The sequence below is a fragment of the Synchiropus splendidus genome, chromosome 14, assembly GCF_027744825.2.
Source record: "Synchiropus splendidus isolate RoL2022-P1 chromosome 14, RoL_Sspl_1.0, whole genome shotgun sequence".
NCBI classification, from domain to species: domain Eukaryota; kingdom Metazoa; phylum Chordata; class Actinopteri; order Syngnathiformes; family Callionymidae; genus Synchiropus; species Synchiropus splendidus.
The window spans coordinates 10,950,161-10,972,529 of record NC_071347.1 but is presented as its reverse complement, the minus strand read 5'-3'; the positions used below and the strand labels follow the sequence as shown (position 1 = coordinate 10,972,529).

The 22,369-nt window shown below is 42.7% G+C and overlaps 1 protein-coding gene across 1 annotated transcript in view; it reads right to left on the bottom strand.

Annotated features, from left to right (window-relative positions):
* LOC128770415 (neural-cadherin-like) overlaps positions 1–22,369 on the bottom strand; it is a 168,935-nt gene that overhangs the window by 5,663 nt on the left and 140,903 nt on the right. The window contains exons 29-31 of the mRNA XM_053884836.1: positions 15,477–15,741; positions 11,721–11,904; positions 8,593–8,843 (exon numbers count right to left, since the gene is read on the bottom strand). Of these exons, the coding sequence (XP_053740811.1) occupies positions 8,593–8,843; positions 11,721–11,904; positions 15,477–15,741 (700 nt within the window). The remainder of the gene's footprint in view (positions 1–8,592; positions 8,844–11,720; positions 11,905–15,476; positions 15,742–22,369) is intronic.

Here is a 22,369-nt window from a genome sequence, read left to right as displayed (position 1 = left end):
CCTCCAGTTTAACCCTTTGCTGAGATAATATCCCTGGATTCCCAGATATTATCTCACCAACAAATCCTGGGCGTCCTCTTGGCTGGAGATGGACGGAAAACCAGATGCACAGAAACTTCAACTAGTACCTACTAGCAGCTACACACGCAGATGCTCTACTCAGTAGGAAATCCCAGAACCCAGAGTAAACAAAAAAAGGCCGGTCATTAGATAAAAAAAATTTAATCTCCATTAATCTCTTTCTAAATGTAACTTAAACAAAGATTTTTATCGACACCAGAGTGGCCAGTAATGCTTACAATGTTGTGCTTTTATCATGGTTTTGAACGTCTTCGGTAACTCTGAGGTTAGTGAAAAGAATGTTCTTGACAGTATCTGCCATGTTGGGTTGTTGTAGTAATAATAATAATAATACATTTTATTTAAAAGCGCCTTTCTGAACACTCAAGGACACTGTACAGGAAGTAAGAACAATAACAATAAAAGAGCAATAAAAACACACACAAAAAGACAGAAAATGGAGTTGAATGGAGGAAAGTAAAAATGTTTGCTTGAAGTGAATGAATTAATGTTCACTCTTGTGTTGTTAACATCTTCTAAGTTACATTTAGAACAGATACAAAATCTGTGAGCAATTTGCCATGAAGCATAAGTTAACTCAGCTTTGGTGCTACTAACTGAGATTAAAATGTACGTCGAGTCAAACAGGATGTACATCCATTTTTCTCTCACAAGCGTTTCAACTGTTGAGTAGTGCAATTGTCAGTTGCCTACATTAGTGCTGTTGACATCTATGAGTGTAATAGACAAGCAGCGATTGCAAACTGTGGCCAGAATAACGGAAACTCTGCTGGTCGTGTCAGTGGAGTGGAGAGTCCGGTGCAAGCACTCTCACCACCACCAGAGTAGAAGTGATCATCTGCAGGTCAGCCACGGGGTCATGGTGCTTCTGTTCAGGTGTGTTTGCACTAAAAGCAATTTAAGCTGCAAATGCGACTGGTGGCTGGAAACCAGTTCACTAACACTTAGGCAGGATGTTTCGATCATGTGACACGAAGGTATAGAGGAGATGCTTGGCAGAGTTCAATTTAAAACACAGAGTTTGCCATCAATATGTATTTGTTTTTGTTCTCGTTTCGAATAAATACACCAGCCACTGTATCATTTTAGAATCCGTCTTGTTGGGGTCATAAATATTTCACTGCATGCTTTATTGATGCTATTTACACTTTGATGCCAAAAAATATTTGTTGAGTGATAAGCTTAAAAAGTGAGACAGTTGGCAGAAGGTAGTTTTATGAAACTAAATGGCGACCAGTCAGTAACCATTACACACCTAACCGACGACAGCTCTCATTTTGCAGACGCAAGTGCGAAACAATTGATTTTTTTCAATCAATTGAAATTATTTATTTATTTTTATTGTTTTTTTTTGTGTGTGTTTTGAGTCCATGTTCAGATTGACTGTGTGGTTATTTTTCAGCATCGATTTCTTTCCTCCGAACCTGCCTTCTGTTAAATAGTCTTCCATCCGTCAGTCAGAGATAATGGTCGGAGAAGTAGAAACCGTTGCTTTGCAAACAAGCTCAACCTTCAAGTGGTGTCTTCTCGGTCCCCGTAAAATGGCTTTAATTGCTTTTCTCTCTTGGTAACCCTTTGATATCAGCAAGATAAAGATTTTGGATTATACATTTTCCCCTTGATCCTCTGCCCACCATCCTCGGCAAGGGTCAGCCTGCTATCGATCAGCTTAAGTCCATCACACAACTTTGAGAAAACACTGGAATCTTGATGAAATGCAAGCGAACCTCTCTGAGCTACTGCCTGCAGGCCAGTGCTCACCTCAACCTTCGACTTCACCCAAGCTCGCTCGGAGCTCAGCCGGTCTCTCTATGCACAGACAAGCCAACTGGTGCGCACACACAATCACCGGCATATGAGTTGTTTCTGCACCTGCAGCCACTTGGGCTGGAGTGTAGCGGCCTGCTCCTCCTGTGAGATCAATATCACACAAACATTACTCTCATTCATCAATTCTCTGCCCTCCTACCCCTCACCAGACACTGTGGGGAGAGGAGAAACATGTTAGCCGGGACTCAGCTCTGCATTATGAATGAGCGATGGATTTAACCCTTCTCACTCTCAGCTAGAGCGTGAGGCAGACAGAGACTGCCATCCACAGATTTCTCAACCTAACAAGGCTGGGATTATTATGGATTCAGTCCAAACAAATCTCAATTCCAATTGTACTTCATTACCTTTGAACTGCCTTTACTTGAGTCTGTTGTTTTATTTGAACTACAAAGATATTTGGGAGGAGAAGCTGCGTTTTTCTGGCTCAATCAGAAAACTAACAGAGAAATGACTGCTCAGACTTTGAAATATACTTTTTTAAATGTGTAAATTCTAATTTAAATAATGAATAATTTCCAAGTTAATTGTCAGAATTTGTCAGTTTTCTTTCTGAATGAAGAACAAATCTCTCTGCTAACAGGAAACAAATTTGTTTTTTGTTTATTTTTAGGCAATAGCTGGTTGCTGTTGTCGCGCTGTTCTCTGCACCATGGCGTTACATGCTAACTCCATCCGGGTGAGCGAGTTTGCGAATCATTGGATGCCTTCCACACCTTCTAGGATGCCTTCCACACCTTCTGACTGGCTGGAATGGCTGATTTTTTCAATGAACCAAGGGTGCCGTAGCTAGAAAAAGGTTGAAAAACACTGGTCTAGGGTGTTAAACTCAAGGCCCTTTGAGTCATGTTAGTTTGAGAAAACGTAGATATCATGACCGGCGGATTTCTATTTTGGCCCCCCTTGCTGGACTTTGACAGCCTAGTCTGTTCTGTTTCTGGCGTGTGTCCCCATGGTCTTGGACACCTGACTAAAAACAGTGGTTGTTTACAGTGTTTCTGTCTGCATGTAAACGTGGCCCCTACTCCCCTACTCATGAGCTGAAGGCAGGAGGCTGCGACAGAGTGTGGCCAACTGAACCACCTGACGGAGGTAGGTGTCTGGCTCAGGGTTGCATTGACACAAACCTCTCCCGCTTTTCTGGAATTGAACCATCCACCTTTCAGTCACAAACCTACCACTCCACCATCTGTCTCCACTAAAGTTTTAAGTCAAACTTGTTCAAAAAGTCAAAGCAGATAATTGTTTTTCAACAGTCGTCACTTGCCAAAAGTGTTTCCGCACCACAGTCAGCGCCGTCGCTTGTTGCGACTGGAATGTGAATAACACTCTCTAGTCAGCACTTCGCTCTTCTCTCCTCTCCAATTAAAAAGCTCTCAGTTTTACTTGCCGAGCCACGCAGGACAGGTAGGCTTTGTCTACCATTTGTTTCATTTAGAGGAATGAAGCCATCCAACTTCTGCCATGAATTGCCAAACCTCCTGGAACATTTTACCCTCACGCCCCCCAAAAAAAAAATCGTAGAAGAAGGGAAGGAGGACAGAGGGAAAACTTAAGGAGACAATTAAAAGAAGAAGCAAATGAGACAGATGAGATGAAGTTTTATTTCTATTTAGGGAATGAAAAAAATGGAACAGGCACTTAATAGGATATATTTTTTTGGCACACAGATCTGACAGGGGAAGCTAATTGGCGGCGAAAAACAGAACAGCAGATTTGGTGGTGGACTAATGAGGCTAACATTGGCTGATGCCGCTCTGTCAATATCACAGGCTGCACTCACACTTCGCTCCGTCTGTGATGGCTTATGTAAAGCTTAATAATGGATGATCATTTTAAGTTTTAAAGCACGTCCAGGCCCAACAGCAGTCCCACTTTAATTTAGACCCCAGCTAGCAGCTCACGGCTCCTGTGAGCCGCGCACGAGCTAAATGGTGGTCAAACAGCAGCGTCGAGCGCATCCAGCTGTTCATGTCAAACCGCTGGATTTAATCATGACCACATCAGAAGGAAACAATTTCTCCTGGATACCTAAAGGGAGATCCTGTTCTGCCATGTGCATGCAGAGCGTGTGCACGCTCCTCGGTCTACGTGATTAATGAGGCGAAACATGGGAGTCCAGTGATCAAAAGGAGCAGCAGGATTGATCCACACCAGCCTGTGGAGCGGACAAGAGGAAAACACTTGTGCCGCTAATGTAGTCCAGAAAATGAAACGTGATCATTTATGGTCTCATCTTCTGCATTACTTCTCCCTCTGTTGTGTTACTGTAGACTGAGTTTGTCCCTTAACTGAAAGTTGGATGTGCTTGTTGTGCTTGGGAAATAGTTTTTGAAGTAGCGATAGTAATCATCGCTGATACACAAGATGATAATGTGGTTTTAGTTTTCGATGTGTGAAGCGGCTGGGATGAGGATCTGCACCTCCAAGTCTGAGGCCATGTTTCTCGACCGGAATAAGGTGGCTTGCTCTCTGCGGGTCGGTGGAGAGTTCTTGCCCCAAGTGGTGGAGTTAAAGTATCTCGGGGTCTTGTTCTCGAGTGAGGGAAAAGGGGAGCTTGAGATTGACAGACGGGTCGGTGCAGCGGCAGCAATGATGCGGTCGCTGTATCGGACCGACGTGGGGGAAGAGGGAGCTGAGTCACAAGACGAAGCTCTCGATTTACCGATCGATCTACGTTCCCACCCTCACCTATGGTCACAAGCTAGGATGAGATCGCGGACACAAGCGACTGAGATGAGTTTCCTCCCCAGGGTGGCTGGGCGCACCCTTAGAGATAGGGTGAGGAGTTTGGTCATCCGGGAGGAGCTCGTGGTGGAGCCGCTGCTCCTCCACATCGAGAGGAACCAGCTGAGGTGGCTCTGGCATCTGATCCGGATGCCCCCTGGACACCTCCCTGGGGAGGTGTTCCGGGTATGTCCTACCGGGAGGAGACCCCGGGGAAGACCCAGGACTCGCTGGAGAGATGATGTCTCCGGTCTGGCCTGGGAACGCCTCGGGATCCCCTGGGAGGAGCTGGAGGAGGTTTGTGCGGAGCGGGAAGTTTGGGCTTCCTTGATCCGAATGCTGCCTCCGCGACCCGACCCCGGATAAGCGGCAGAAGAAGGTGAAGGTGAAGTTTTCGATGTAGTAGAAGTTGAAGTGAAAGGTGTAATCATAGTCAGAGAAGTAGGCATCAAGTCGACGTATTATTCATAGCCGAAGCAGTATTACTATTCACAGAAGTGATGTGAATGGCGATGTAAAATGTTTAGCGGATAGTAATGGGCAGTTATCCTTGTAAATGATGCAGCAATAGCCGCGGTATTACGGGTAATATTAGATGGTAAATCAAGTCCACGCAGTGAGTCAAATGCAAAAGTCTCCAACTCAAGACCCAGGGTCATTCAGTGTGGCCCAGAGTAGCATTTGATACACTGTGAACTCAAAATTAATTTCAACACTAGTATAAATCCCCCCAAATCTTGAATCTTAAGTAGCACAGATTTGAAAACATATGACTTGTAGAAATGAAACTACAGTACGCAGAAGAATCCACAATAAGCTGAGGAAATAGTACAGGAAGTTAAATAGCACTAAAGAGGTTTGGGGAAATTGTATTAACATTTGTAGCCGCAGTGGCAGAAATAGTCAGACAGGTAGTGGCAGTACTTGTATCTGCATGTGGTGACACGAAGGGTTAAGTTAGAATGGAATGACGTTTACCTCAGAATTGTTTAGAATCAAAATAAAATATAACACAGTAAAACTGTTTAGTTGTCACCGATATATGACCTGACTACTTCTTTCTGTTGCAGTACAATTTGATTTTTTTTTCCTGTCAACCTTCATAATAAGCAGCAGGAGCAACAAAAAGTGTTTATTTACTGAATATCTTTCCGTTGGCTGAAGTACCGTTGAAATATTTGGCCTTTCGGAAACTTTATTTTACAATATGGTCTCTTCAAATCTGCATAGATGTTTCAAGTTCCCTCTTTCATTTTTGAAGTAGGGAAAGCGATGAATAATGACAGCCACTAAAGTCTCCTCTTGCCATTCACAGTGATATAATAGGACAGCGTGTGAAATAGTTGAGCTTTGAATATAAATGTCTCATCAGCCTCAGTGGGCCAGCTACTTCAAATGGTCACCGACCTTCTTTGAGTTAGTTGGCGAGCAGCACATGGATTTTCATGATTGATAGCAAGGTCACACTTTGAATTCGTTATTAAAATTGCAAGCGTGTTTTATATCTCTCACTGTCGAGCGGGAGGACGACCGCTGTCCCAGCGTGACCCACGTGCCCCGAAGCAAACACCAAGTCTCTGATAGTGACGGCTACTGTGTTTTAAATTAAAAAAGACTGTTTAATGAGCTTGGCGGCACGTTCCTCCTTCAGACTCAACATGTCCCATCCGCCGCAATCCAAACAACGGCGATGAAAATATTGGGGCGTATTTACTTAAAATTCAATGCCGTGTAGAACTCTCGCACAATTCATGTTTGAAAGTGTCTTTCTGCGAACGGTTCTGCTATTTGGAGCCAACTCAGTCTGGGAGAGAAACACACCACCGGCAGTTTTATTGGGCTTTTTACACGTGTGGGTTGGTGGTCTGGACCGGTTCTAGTCCTCCACTGAGATAATCATGCAATAAACCCAGCACATAAAATTATAATCACCATTTTTTTCCCCAACCTCAAGCCAAAAAGCTTCACTGACATCCCACTTCATGTGCATCAGCGGAAAATGACTTTTAGAAAATAATGTTTTATCACCTTAAGGAATGTCGATTATGGTGTCCCACAGGATTTAAGCTTCGGCCTCTTCTCTCTGTGTATTCTCATTTTTTTATTTAATTTATATAAAAGCTTCAGATTTGCTGTTTTCTAAGAATAAATAGTGAGGTTTAGGCCATTAGTTAGTTTAGGCCCACTTTTATATATATAAACTTTGAAGACTTGAATCTCTTCAAATAATATTTAAGGGTTGAAAGTATAGAAAGAGAGCAGGGATACGTGACCAAGAACAATCAATCTATATATTACTAGTGTGTCTTCCACTCTTAGGCCCAAATGTGTAAATGCTTTTTTGTTTTTTTTTGTTGTTCTATTATTAGAAACTTTAATTACATTCATCTCAGAGGTGATTGATACAATTTTCCAACTCAAGATCCCACCTTCTGAACACTATATAAAATATTGTTTCCCCAGGAGTACTACTTGTATTACTAGTTCCAAATATTAATATAGTTAAGGTGAACTTAAAAAAATGTTTAAATACTAATAACCACAATGTTAAATGCACCCGCAATTCCCAAAATGTATGTCAGGCTCAAAAATCCTTTGATCTGGAGCCAGGTATCAGCATGTCTACTAGGACCCAACACCTCATTTTCTTATTGCAATCTGAAATTCTAATGATTTATTTTGTATTTCTACAGATACCCCTCACACTGTTTCGGAAGAAGGCAGTAGATTTTTTCACTCATCTGAGCTGTCTTATCGTAAAACCCAGGGTTCAACTGTGTTGATCAGAAACTGGATCGGCAAGGCGTCCAAAACCTTGACAAAAAGTTTTGTCACTCAGTCGTTTTCCATTTTTCTAATTCGACAACAGTGATCACTCAAAGGGTATAAACCCATATCACCATGTAAACACAAAAGTTTGTCACTTAAAATGTTGCCTTTAAAAACATCTTCACGGGGTTCTCCAAGGTTCAAGTTCGGGCCTCTTCGGATTTAAGGTTAAGGTTTAAAAGCTGAGAAATATTCAAACCACCTAGTGTTTTTTAAAATCTGACTGCGACGCAGCAGCTAACAATTAAAATATCTGAGCTTCAGCTTAACTTGACAATTCTCTGACAATTCAGCACAGTGCTTGTTAAAGAGTGCTGAACTCAAACTCGGCATTTTTTGCATATTTGGAGCGCTGGTTGCTTTGTTAAGCAAATAAAACGAATCTGTGAGCGTTTTATTGGTAAAGTAAAAGGGCACATTTAAATCTCAAAGCAGAGAAAGCAGCTCAGAACTTCCAAGAAATCTAGCAGCAATAAGGGTGTTGCATCTGCAACTGAAGAGTGATTGAAGCCGAAATCTCCTCTAAAGCGCACAATATTGGCACATTTGGATCAGCTTGGGAAAACTCAAGTTGAAATATGAGAATAGACCAAAATGAGCACAGAGCACAGACACCGAGGGAGCAGGGTGAGCGAGTGGTGGGACATAAAATAAGTTGGACGGATAAAAAATAAGGCAGAAAGTGAAATTGACTTTTGAAGTCGGAGCGTAACATTGGAAGAGACAGGGGACACGGACGAGATGAGAAACATCGGCAAACACATAAAAGGAACTCCCAGATTCTCCCGGGACTGTTACAGCCTCCCTGTGAATCATAAATTAAGATGTACAGTGATTCCCGCCCCAGCTCCTCCACTATCACTCTGCTCTTCATTTGTTTCATGTTTGCGCCATCCAAGCATGAAGAAATCACATCCTGCTACAACTCAGGAGATCAATACTGCTCCGGTGCTCGAGTATGAAAAGACACACAGACGGATGGAGAACAAATAAAACATGAGGCCCTTTACAGAGACGGCATGAACAAAGAAAGAAAATCAAAACCATAACAAGACAAAGACGGAAACGGAAGAACAAGACGGAGACATTACCACAAGTAAAAGAGTACATAGTCAACGTAGCTACCTAGAAAGGCCATGACACAGATGCTGATGGCAAACATGGAGCTGAGGCTCAGGCTGTTGTTGTCCTCGTTGTGGAACATGGCCAGGGTCACCTCGCAATGGCGCCCCCTGTAGCCCTCGCTGCATTGGCAGGTGTAGCGGGAAGGCGAATGAGGCACGCACACGCCGTTCCTGCACGGCCGACTGGCGCACAGAGTGTAGACGCACACCTTCCCGGACAGGCTCTCTTTAGTCATGTGACCTGGGGGACACCTACAATGACAAGAGAACGTCGACTTCAATGCAAGGCACAGACACTCGGGAGGCGCTGAGATAAAAGTCACGCGTTTGTGCCGCCTGAGCTGAGAGAGTACAACTAAACCCCGGCGGAGTTACAGCTCTAGTGACAGATTCCAAGATTTGTTCCCTCAGCCAGTGTAAAACATGAGCTCAGGATGATTGGCTTTGCTGTGGAAGCCCCTCAGTATTCAAACACTATATCCCCAATATTATTCACTGCCGTGTCTGCTGAGGTGGAGCTGCTGGCTCATAAGACCTGGCATCAGTGGTCCTGCAGAGTTTAAAGGCGCAGCTGAGACTCAGGCGACAACACAATAAAGAATCCCGAACGGCCACCTGGTGGACGTTTAATCCAGAAGTGACGTTGCGACACTGCAATCACTCTTAAGGCTGTATAGGGGGCTATTGCTTTTTGTGTAGCTGTTTTAATAGTAAACAGATGCAGGTCAAATCAGCACACAAAAAAAAAAACAAAAAAAAAGTCCCAGAAGAAGAGATTCAAGTAAATTAGTTTCAGGTACATACTGACTCTCTTACTGTGAATCAGATATAAACAATGGTTCTCTAGAAGAACGGTGCGGTGACAACGTCGCAAATGTGGGGAGATAAGAATAGACCAGAACATGTCCTTCATTTCTGTCTTTTTACTGAGCTGTGGACAGTTTGACTTAATCTGTAACCAACTCAGATCCTGGAACTGCAGCAGAAGATCGAAGGTGAATTTCCACACGCAAATACTGATGCCCCAAGATGATTTGAAAGTTCAGGCGTGACACAGAAATTAAGTCACATTGCTTTGAATATATATTCATTTATCGTGTTTTTTTATTCGATTTACTTATATTTTCGCTTCCAAGTCACTCAAAAAAGCAACTCGAAAGATACAAAGTATCATTATTGCCTTACACTTATTTTATCTATATAATTCATGTTCAGTATATTCTGAGTGTAATGGGCTCAGTAGGACAGCAGGTGGCAGTGGCATCTGCACACACTGCCAGCAGCAGTCCATGCTTGAATGAGAAGTCAAAACGCTGGTAAATCCATATTTTTTGTAAATCAACTGACCACAAATTGACCACAAACGTCCTTCTCTGCTTGATCAACCACAAATCTCCAAATAGTGTCTTTAGATCAGATCAGATTATCCACATAAGAGAAGAGAAACAGTGCACCTGCATGCGCCAACTCTGCACTCTGTTATTTCTGCAGATGAGCTTGACCAAATGTCTTCTCGCAATGTTTTCCACCGAGGAGTAAACATCTTATATCCCACCAGATTTATCGTTCCATTGTGCTGCACAAGCATTAGTTGCGATATAAGATTTGCAATGTTGTTGCTTTGAAATAAAGAATACAATTCAGGTATAACTCAAGTTGTCTTCACTTTTTTCCATTCATCTGTTCGCTAAAATGATACGCTACCATGAAACTCAAAATGAATGCTTGCTCCACTCATCCTGTGATGTCACTTTCTTGAGCCAATGAATCACTTCAATAATTGCAAGATAGCACCACAGAAGCTCTTGAGCTAATGGCTACGTAGCTTTACCAAGCCTTTCCTCGAATTATTTAATGGGGACCACACATGCAAGGATGTTCAAAATCTTGAGATTTTTTTTTTTTAATTTGTCAGAGACCTCACACATGCTGTTGCTTGTTACATCTGTGGCATGACCACTAATACCGACTACATACGTCACTCGCATATAGATTCTGACCCAGCACTGGGAAGCTCATCCTCCAAGCCAGAAACCCCTTATGATCACAACAGAATAACGTCTGAATTGAAGAACTGACAACTGAAGAAAAAATAAGTAAATTCAGTTTATCTCATGGTGAAAGGATCAGATGGACAAAGCTATATTCAGATGTGCTCGGTCTTAACACAACATTTGCACTTTATTAGATTAATGTGAAGGAATACCACGCTTCACAGCTTCTTTTCTTAAAAAATAAAACCATAGTAATGAAGAAAACTCATCGTCACTAGCGTCCAGTGAGGACACTTCCAACCTGAACTAGATCCAGAGCATGGTTTCACATAGATTTACTTCCGCAGTCTTCCTGAAGCTAGATATGTTTCAGATTGCAAAACCGTGCGTGACGCAGGCCTTATGAAGCACATGAGAGAAATCGGTTCAATATGTTCTTGCAGAGCCACAGATATGTCATTGGCATGACTCAACTTCCTGGTCTACTTTACTCCCACTCATGTGAAAAGCCGGCGTATGGCTCCGGAATTCTAAAGAGTATGATTATATTTGACCCACTTATGTAGCAGCATTCCAAATTGTCCTCTTTCATCAGCGGTTGGAGTGGGACGTTTTTTTTTTTCCTCCTGATTTTCTGTCATATCGGATAACTAGAAGATATACGAGAGTCAATTGCATGTTTTTCTTGCTGAATTGCAAAGTAGATGAGCTCTTAAGGGGGACAAACCTCTGCCAAGGTCAAAAGACTAAGATATGCAAAGGTATAACATACAATAATGTATGCTTGCATTTATTAAAAGGCCTATTGACAGTCGGTGCTGTGGCTTTTCTCAGGATGAACGAATACTGTAATTGGACACTTAAATGAACATGAAGTTTAACCAGGAATTGCAGATTTGTTTTCATGCCTTTACTTTAATAGTCTGTGCGTTTTATATATAAAAGCAAGACGCCCGTCAAGTGGACGTCATGTGAAAAGTGGGCGTTGCTATAGCAACAACAGAGGTAGCCCCTTCAATTTTGAAATAACTGCCACTTTCAGAAACCCTTTTGTGTTTATTTGATTGGAGGTGACAGGTTTGTTTACTGAGGTGGGTTTATAACCGTCATAGGTTTGAAACAGTGAGTTTGTCACCTGCACTCGTAGTGTCTCCAGAGGTCGACGCAGACGAAGGGAGGAGAGCACTGCTGTTTCCTGCAGGCCTCCGAGGAGCAGCCTGCGGTCACACCCTGGGAGGAGACCACCTGAAGTCCCTCTGCATCCTGCTCTTGATGGAGGGGGATGGAGCGGTCGTTAAACCGGAGCTCTCGCAAACAGCCTGCAGAGAAAGAGAATTAGAGGAAGGCGAAAAACACACTCCGATACACGGCAAGACATCCGGGTCCTCGGGCAAAATCTTTTATGGATGCACAATTACAGCATGGTGAGAAAGTGAAGAAGAAACCAAAAAGTGTAACAACTCACCGACACACCTGCATGCATACACATGCATGCGCGCACCCACACACACACGCTCACACACACACGCGCTGACACACACACATGCACAGCCTGGGGCACGGCTGTCAGCAGTGAGTCTATTTTGTAGCTTTTTTCTCTGCTGGTTAGTTTGCTTGCTTGGTGGGAGGAATGAGGTCGAAGGTAGGATTTAATAGCAGATCAGTGCAGGTGTCTCACTTTATCTCATCGCACTGACACTGAGGGGACAAAACAATTGCTGTGATGATGTTTCAGCTGGGACAACTGACAGCTCGGGAACCTGAATAGGCTTTTACTCTAGTGCTGCAACGTCTGGTTCAACTATTGTACATAATATTTAGCTTTATTAGGAGTTCAAAGAGGAGAGGATGTTAAAACACTCCACCAAAGGAACCTAGGCCAAAGCGCACTTGTGCTTAAAGTCCTATAGAAAATCCCCATTCATTTGTGAAATACTGTAGCTACTGACACTCGGATGTTGTTTTGCCTGGATATTTGCAGAAACAAAATGCAGAAAATGTATTTGTTTCAAATGTGTCCAAAAAGGGGCGGGCAATATGGCAAAACACATCATGATTTATTTATGTATTTACTTACTTCAAACAGCTGTTTCGATTTTATCACATCTCTTTAGCATGGTTTTATTGTAGTTTTGAGTTTCCAGACTAATCCTCAGCATTCTTTGCCTGAACTTGCTTCGTAAAAACAATTGTTATTTCTTTCTTAACATTTTGGAGCGCATTTATGCTGTTGTGCATTTAATTTTTTGCCAACTTTTAAACCATAAAACAAACTTTGACTGTCCACGAGTATCAATAAAGTTTTGAAGTGAGACGTCACGTCAGCCGTTAGCGCTGTTAGCTATTGAGATGATAATAATACTTTTTTTTTTTTTCGCTTTTCTTGTCTCTCCTCCTACAACACATATTCACCATTTCAAAACTCTGATTATGATTATTGTTATACTGAACAGTGGTACCTCGGTTCTCGACCACAATCCGTTCCAGGCGGCCGTTCGAGAAGCGAATTGATGAAATCCGAATCGATTTTTCCTATTACAATGAATGGAAAAAGAAATAATGCGTTCCAAGCCTTAAAAGAGGCTTTTGTAGGAGTGAATGTAGAGTGTCTGCTGCAGGTGCGCTGTTCCTATGTGTGTGGCCGCTGCATGTGGGAGGGGTTGCTGAGTGAGTGACGTCTCTCCAGAAGGGAAGAGGTGCCCGGTGCGTGTCCAGCTCTGAATGTGTGGTTCTGTGCAGTTTGGCTGTGACAAACCAAGTCACGCTCTGTCCGAGACTCGCCTCATCCCGACCACAGGACATCAAACCCTGGAGTGAGCGCTCCAGCCTCGGAGGTGTCGAGCACCTCCACTGTGACACTCTACCGCGGTTCAGTGCGGAGACAGGAAAGGTTTTACACCTCAATATGAAGAACAGTCAGTAAATGTAGCTAACGGCACACATCTGCATACAGAGGCTGCGTTATACACAATAACAAAGCGCCTTGTGGGTCAGCTGATCGGTCCGCACACGATATGTTTTTTCCAGCTTTTTTTTCGGGGCGTTCGAGTTCAGGATTTTCGCTCGAAATCCGAAGCCAAAAAATCTCTTGTTCGAACTCCAATTTGTTTGAAGTCCAAGACGTTCGAAACCCGAGGTACCACTGTATATTTATTTATTCAGACCATGCATTTATATTTACATCAACAGATGACGTCATCCTTACAGTGACATGAAACTCAGCATGTTATGTTAAGTTACTCATGCAATATGACTAAATCACCTGTGGTTCAGCCCTCTAAGTGTGAACTGCCGCCCAGGCTCTTAGAAATTGCCAATTTCAGTGAGGTGCAATTTCCCCTTTCACATATTCACATTCACGCAGCCGTGATGTGTTAAGTTCCAGTACGTGTGAAAAAAAGCGTAACTCTGTGGAGGTTATCTGGTTAAGCTAACTGGCAGCTAGCTTGGATTAGCAGAGCCCACAGCTGAACTCTGATTTATGTCTTTGACTTTAAGCTTCAAAGTTAGACCCAAAGCAACACACTGAAGTCCTTATGTGCTGTGTGACAATTTCCCAGCTCACAGCCTAAGCATCCCTCTATATTCTTCAAGGAAACTCAGCAGCAAATTCAACTGACTTGTCTCATTAGTGAGAATGGCTCCACTTTTCCAGTCTCGTCTGATTTTCGTATGTTATCGTTTTAATTAAAAGGTGTTAGTCACTGCTGTGCGGGATCAACAGCTGTTCACGGGAAGTGTTGCAACAATTAACAAGTATGCAAAAGGGGCGTACATCTGTTAGGATTGGCGTGCGGCGCATGTGAGTCGACATTTTTCATCGTTAATTCCTCTGGTTACTTCAGTGCGACTGTATATTTCTGTCAACGGTGCGTTTTTGTGAGCAACAATGGAGGAGATGTTAGTCTAGCCAAGTGATTCTCACCTAGTCGGCCTTTTCCCCGGCAAAAACTACAATTAAACTGTGTTATATTTTGTTGCCCGCGTTGTCTCACTTAGATAAATATGAATTTATATCTTAATTTGGTCGGAATCCAAGATGGCGGCGCATGCGGACGCCATCACAGGGCATAGTCAATATGGTCTCCTCGGCCTTGCCTTCTATTTGTATCAGTGCATGTTACCTGACTGCTGCTGCTGTATTGATATGATGTATTTGTTTACATTTATTTGTATTTATTTACTTTTATTCTCTTAGTTTAATTTTCATGTACAGACACATAGGTCTATTGTACATATGCATATTGTTATTTTACTGTAGATAGCTTTATTTTTATTTTATTTTATTATTTCACTGTAAATAGAGAGTGGGAAACGTAACTTCAATTTTATAGCATCACCCAATTTGAAATTCACAATAAAAATCTTGAGTCTTGAATCTTACCATGAAGGGTTGATGGTATTATTATTATTATATTCAGGGATGTTTATCGCTACACAATCACCAGGTTTTCCACTACTCTGAATGTACTTGAAATTCTTATAAAATTGAAATTCTCCTACAAATATTTTCAAGACATTAAAAGAGCTTTAGTTTAAATAAGGTGATATAAAATTTTGAATACAGCCACCATTGTGATTTATTGTGCTATTGTCAAACTGATGCAAAATAAACATTTGATTCAGTAATATACCAAATACATTAAAATTGAAAAATGTGGCTTCTTTTGTCAAACATTCTTAAATTGAGATGAATTAATCACAAATTCTCTGATTATTGAGATTAATTTTATAAATAGAATCTCACCCCTAGTTTTTAGGCGTCATACTCGGCAGCCACAGGAGGCAGCCAGCAGTGATCAATATCATGCCCTGTTCTGCGACCTCATACTTGTGTTTACACGCAGTTTTACACTTCAAAGTCATGCATCTTGAGTTAGCAAGGACCCACCAAGGAAACTGCGGTTGAGTCCAGAGGGAAAAGAGTTCCCCAGCATCACCGCGGACGGATCGATGATGATCTCCTGACTCCGTCCAAGCAAGGCCGTGACTTCACGTCGCCCTCCGCCACCGTCGAGGCGCAGTGTGAACTCTCGCCCGAAGCGGTCCAGTTCCACCTCGTGCCAATCCCCGTCGTCCAGGCGTTGATAGGGCAGAGTCACGTTGTAGTCTCCATCGCCCAGATTATAGAAAACAGCCAGTGTACCTTGAAAAACCTGAGATACAACAATGGACAACATCCATCTTAGAGATTATAATATAAAAGCAGCAACCAGAAAAATGCGTTTTGGAGGAGTTCTGCATGTTGTGCCTGTGAACTGGGAAAAAAATAAATAAATATGTGGATCGTATCAACAAAAATCTGCTGGTGCGCTTTGTCATGTTTGCTGTTTCTTTTTGACAGCTTGTATGAATACCAATGTGCCACAAATATAAAAGCTGACAGAGCTGGACTGCTGCCATATTGTGCTGTTTTGATGAGGAAGAGAAACAGCATTATAGGAAATAAGCCAGCTCCCGCAGAGAGAAGAAGCAAATTCTGATGCAATTTAAGCGTCTGAAAAACACTCTCCGCGGTGAACCTGTAAGGAAAAATAGCATGGAATTTTTACGGGGAGAAAAATAATGATAATTTGGCAATTTTTCTGCTATGACGCTTTGCGAAGCTGGAGCACACACATCAGTGCATGGCGGCGTCTGGAGCCATCCCAGAGGGACCGGATACAAGAAACAACAATTATCTGCTGCAGTTAAGGATGAGTGAACACAATGGACCGGTCCAATAAGGAGCTTCAATGGCTGCAGCTTGTATGTGTCCAGAGCTTAATTGGAAACAGTGGGGCAAGATAATTCACATTCAGTCCAACCTGCATTAACTAGCGCTCCCACAGCTGGAGCTCCTCTCTCTCTCTCTACACTCACACACACACATACACTAAAGCTTACTGTGCTCCATGTCTCAGTCTGCCCTCTAGTCTCAAACTAAAATGAGCAAAGGACAAAGGACTGAATCAATACTCGGGGAAATATCTGATTATATCATTTCGTGCAGGGCCTGCAGTCATTTTTACAATCTCACATGACACATTTTGGAACTGGCTTAGCGACACCGCACTTCAATATAATAATTGAAATTTCAGAACCTATCGTCAATCCATGAATCCAACCTTTTCAACAGGTGAATAAAACAAAAACAAAACATAGACCCTCACGTGAGGACTCTTTGTTTAAAATGAACAGAAAAGTAAAATACAAGTGTGAATACACTGTGTGGAGTAAACAAAATGATAGATTACACTTTCTAACCTTTGAACTCACGGTCAGGAGGTCAGAACATTTCTCAAACTACCATCTTTGACGACAGTCAGGAAGTAATTCAACCAATAAATACAACAAACTTACTGTACTTGGTTGACTTCTGACAATTTAGAAGTAGTAAAAGTCTATTTCAATCCCACATCAAACATACAATAACTCTTTCATCTCTCCTTGATCTAGGGGATTGAAAAGGAGCAGAGTATATCATTTCTGCACATTTTTTCGATGTATTTTATTTGCCCAGACAGTCTGTCAGCTTTAGCTGTTTCTTTATAAAGTCCAATTTGTTTTCCACAGTCCCGCAAGTAAACTTAAGTCGAGATTTTTGGCGACAGTTACTGCAGAAATGCTGATCACTAATGGGGCGTGGCCTGTAGTCCACGCCGGCCAAATCCTCTGTGCAGAGCCAACAACATATTCCTCTTTGTATCCCACCTTGTCTTTGACTAGGTTCTCTGTGAAGAGCCTGAGGTTATTAGCTTCTGGCACATGGCTCTTTCTTGGGCTTCCAAATGGGCGAATCTCTCCTCATCCCCGACTGATGTGAGCCTTGTCGACATATTGTTGTCAATAACAGCATTTAGTCTTCTCCTGTTCCAGTTTGTTTGCGTTATATTTCAGTGATGCAATCGTAAATTCCACATTGAGTTTGACAATTTCCTCCCTTGGATTCTTTTCCACTTCCTCTTGTTCGCTTTGAACTTCATCTGAGACGGTCAGCCAACTTTGTTTTTGCATTTCTTCCATCATTACTGATATAATCGGGTCAATTCTGGTTGAAACGATCAATCCAACTCTGCCCATGGGAATACTGATGGTTTCTTCCAATGGACTTACTCACGGATCTGTGTCCGACGCTGGTCGTGAGTAGGCAGTTGATTTTTTAAATTTTATTTATTTATTTTTTTTAATTATGACAACTGATTCAGATCAATATACTTCAGAATCAGAATCAATTTATTGCCATGGTAAGTGGGGATCCCACCAACTAGGAAAGTGCTTTGGAATGAAATAAAATAAAATAAAATAAAATAAAATAAAGGCTGATCATAAATTCAACAGTCTGACGGCCCGAGGCGAAGAAGCTGTTGCTGTGACGGGAGGGTCTGGTCTGGATGGACCGTAGCCTCCTGCCAGAGGGAAGAGGAACAAACAGTCCATGACCAGGGTGACAAGGGTCAGCTCTGATCCGACCTGCACGTCTCTGGGTCCTGGAGACATACAGGTCCTGAAGAATGCTTATTAAAGCACTTAAAATGTCAAAACAACTCAAACTGAACAGATATGCAGGTAGTGATGGAGGGATAAGGTTCAGACAAGTCCATTATGGGTTCAAAAGCCTTACTGCAAACCGCTGTCCAACAGAACTAGGGCTGAACAATATATTGTTATCGTATCTATATTGCGATATGGAAAATTAAAAACATCCATGATATTAACATCACAACAACAGTGATATGAAATCTTCCCGGTCCCGTCCTGCAAGACACAGCCGAGGCAGCTGCGAATGTTTAGCTAAGACCAGCCAACCACAAACCTCCTTGAAAGTTTGCTGTTGATTGACAGCCAAAATTTTTGTCGAGAATATTGCGATATCTCGCAATACTATTTTGTAACAGATAGAAAAGAGGTTCTTCTTCAAACTCAATATTTTTGCTTTTTCAGTGGCTCCCATATTGAGAGATTCTTCATTTTAGAGGAGCGACAAACTTTTGTCTGTGGCCTGGAGGGGTTAATCAAACACCCACTTCATCTTCCGCAATGGGGAAAAAACTCAATCCAAGTGTATTGCGATCCTGCCAGGAACATTTTGGCTTGGGAGTTTGGCTCAAGGATATTTATAATGCCGCGAATATACGAGCATCACGCAGGAAGGACCCTGGTTCCAAGTGGGATTTGAAAGTAATGCCGGCCCGACAGGCCTTGTGCTGTGTTGTGCTGTTATGAATTAAGCGTTTGGGAGGATCACAACCTACAGCTCCTCCTAAAAATCCTCGATCACTTACTCCGCTACACGTTTTCTTTATCGAGACACTTCACTCCCAGAGGAGCTGGAAGCTGTTTACACCCAGCCGGCCTCTGGTAACCCCTGTTTGAGCAGCTGGTTATTTATTCAGAGAGCACTCCGTCCCGTATCTGCCCAGAGGAACGAGGGCAGAGAGTCAGCCCTTTAGATTTGGGCTTGTTGTCGGTGAACATGAGACCCTGAGCTAAGCAGTCTCAAAAAAAGGGAATTCAATGGCAGCTTTATGTCCAATGTCCCTTACAGGAAACTGGAGTTCACATGCTGGTTTAATTTCCTGTAGGTGTCAGATTAACAATTTCTACCTTTCTGACCTCCTACAATGTGGACTCCAGTTGGTCCCACTGCCCATGACTGAAAAAAGAGCACAGTCTAAAACCACGTGGTGTTTTACAAGAGCACCACTTCACTTTGACAGTGGCAAATACAGCATTCCACGCTGACTCTTTTGTGTCAAAGTCAAAACGACACATGCATAGTTCGGGAGATGAATCATTAGCTTGAGTGTATCATGGCTCTTTTATATCCATGACACGATTCAGCACTATTTGTGAAACACTTTTTTAATCCAAGTAAAAGTATCTATAGCGAAGAAATCTGAAGGTCGAACTAACACATATACGCATAACAAATATACGCCACTTCTGAGAGAGTGTGTTCTACGTCGACAACGGTCAATGCCTCGTGCGAAAATCACCTCTAGTTACAAAAAAGGACGGTGCCATTAATTCTGAATAACAATGTCAATGCCAGTTTTGTTTTCCTGTGTTCAAGCAAGCAAAAAGTCATTTTGCTACTCAGAGAAAAAAAACAACCTGTTTTTAGCTTCTATTTTCTGCAACAATAACTTTTTTGGGGAGAATCTTGATACAATAAATCTTAAATTCCAGAACCCCTGTGAAAATGTTTTCAACTATATTTGTCAATAACCATTGCATCCATCATATTCGGATTACTGAACACATTTTTATTTCAAATGGGGTTTTGGAATACAGTAAAGATGAATATAATATAACGGCTGGTTCAGTGAAACTACGGCGACTCTTCAGCATCCATCGCTGCAACTGCTTCTTATGTAGGTTGGTTTTATTTTGTCTGTATCTCCCCGACCTGCTGATGGCACACACCTGGAGCAGATTCTACCATCAAGAACAGCAGCTCATGTGCTCAGCTGTTCCTGTGGCAGACTGTCGTCCATGCTGGTAACCTGGCTCTTTCATGATTATTCTTGCTTCCTGATCCCTGGGCTTTGTGAAGTGAAATGATCCATGAGTCAATTCTGTTCTGCCATGCTCTTTCTGTTCTACTTCTCTTCTTTTTGTAGTTTTAACCTCCATTTTCAGCCACCACGTTACTTTCCGTTGTTTTTTTTTTTGTTTTTTTTTTTTTGTCTGGACTGTTTTCTACATCTGTGCGTGTGAGACCACTGTGTGTTTGATCTTCTCTTTCCAGGTTTATTGCTTGGTTCAGGTGGTGTTTCTCTCCTGGTTCACCGACTCCCTCAGCTCATCCTTCTGTCAACTTTTTTGTTCCCTCATGAATTAAATGTTAACTGTACTCTAGTTATCAAGTCTCCTTGCTGCTAGTTACCACTCGCCCTTGGGTTCCGTGACATGGGGTCCCTGACAGTTAAGGGAGAGACCTGAAAATCCCCCAATCTACCCCCCAAAAAATGATTCTTTGCAATATTTAATAGGAATACGATCGCGATTAACAATCGGTATGCGGAAACTCAGCTTTGTCTTCTTGACTTGCCGTAGCTCGGTTTCCTGTTTCCTCCACTTGCGAACCATGGATTCGTTGATGCTGAATTCTTTCACAGCGGCTCGATTCCTGCGTTGCTCTGCGTAGCTGATAGCGTGCAGTTTAAACTGTGTTTCGTAGGCATGTCTCTTCACAGGTGCCTTTTTCAGCCGAACCGATATTGTTTTGCATGATGCAGATACGGGCACTATATACCTGCTGGGTACCTACTGGGGGTTTGGCTTTAGTGTCTTCTTTCACGCCCACACTTCCCCTTTCACGTTCTCATGCTGTCCTCTAACACGTCCGCGTTTCCACTATGTAAACAGCGTTTGGCTGGAACCGCTCTCAGTCGGTCAAGCGGAGCACTCAGTGCACACATAAAGCACACGGCATTATAAGGCACCGTCCGTTATGTCAACAAAATACGAGTTCTGTGAAGATAGAATATTTTAGTTTAGCCAAAATAAAGCATGCAGCTAGCTTCAGGTAAAATAGTTTTGTACAAAAGCATGCCTGAAAAAAATTGCAAAAGAATTAAATGTGTTCAGGACCAAACTAAACAACAATGTGGTGTGGAGCGAATGGACTGTTCTAGTGGACTCGGCGGGCTTCCATGATCCTCCTCCAAAACCAAATTCAAAGCACTTTGGTGCCCATCAAACATAGCTATTGAACTAATGGAAGAGTATTGGACTGCAGTCTGTTTTGGATAAGGCAGAGTTTAGAAGGAGGTTTGAGTCTCTCCTGACTGTGGGTCACTGCTGCACAAACATGACAGATGAAAACACAAATATTTTCTTAGTTGAACATACACTGGAACCTCGACCACAATCCGTTCCAGACGGCCGTTCGAGAAGCGATTTGTTCGAAATCTGAATTGATTTTTCCCATTACAATGAATGGAAAAATAAATAATGCGTTCCAAGCCTTAAAATGTTCCTCTATGTGTGTGGCCGCTGCATGTGGGAGGGGTTGCCGAGTGAGTGACGTCTCTCCAGAAGGGAAGAGGTGCCCGGTGCGTGTCCAGCTCTGAATGTGCGCTTCTGTGCAGTTTGGCTGTGACAAAGTCATGAACCAAGTAACGCTCTGTCCCAGACTCGCCTCATCCCTGTCCCAGCTCCAGCCCACAACAGGACATCAAACCCTGGAGTGAGCGCTCCAGCCTCAGAGGTGTGGAGAGCGAGCACCTCCCCTGTGACACTCTACCACGGTCCAGTGCGGAGACAGGAAAGGTTTTACACCTCAATATGAAGAAGAAACAGTCAGTCAATGTAGCTAACACGTCTGCATACAGAGGCTGCGTTATACACAATAACAAAGCGCGTCGTTGGTCAGCTGATCGGTCCCCGTACGTTATTGTTTTCCCGGCTTTTTTTGGGGGGGGCTTTCGAGTTCTGGATTTTTGTTCGAGATCTGAAGCTCGAAGTTCGAAAACCGAGGTACCACTGTATTAAGAATGAGTTCATCACAGATATTCTCTTAAATGTTGGAGGTTTAAATACCTGTCGCTCACTGGGGAATGCGCAGAAACATATTGTATGCGATCCTTCTAAAATCTGTCCTCAGCAGTGCACTATGCCCACATGTGCTTTCTCAGCACTGAACAATGGCCGACCATAAGTGAGATAGAAACAACCTTGAATAAAGGAGCTCTTCACAGACCAAGTGAAAGGCGCTGTTGAGAACATCCACAGTGGCTGTCAATCACTGGCTTTTCTCAGAACCGCCCAAACGTCTCCAACCCTGAAATTACTCAC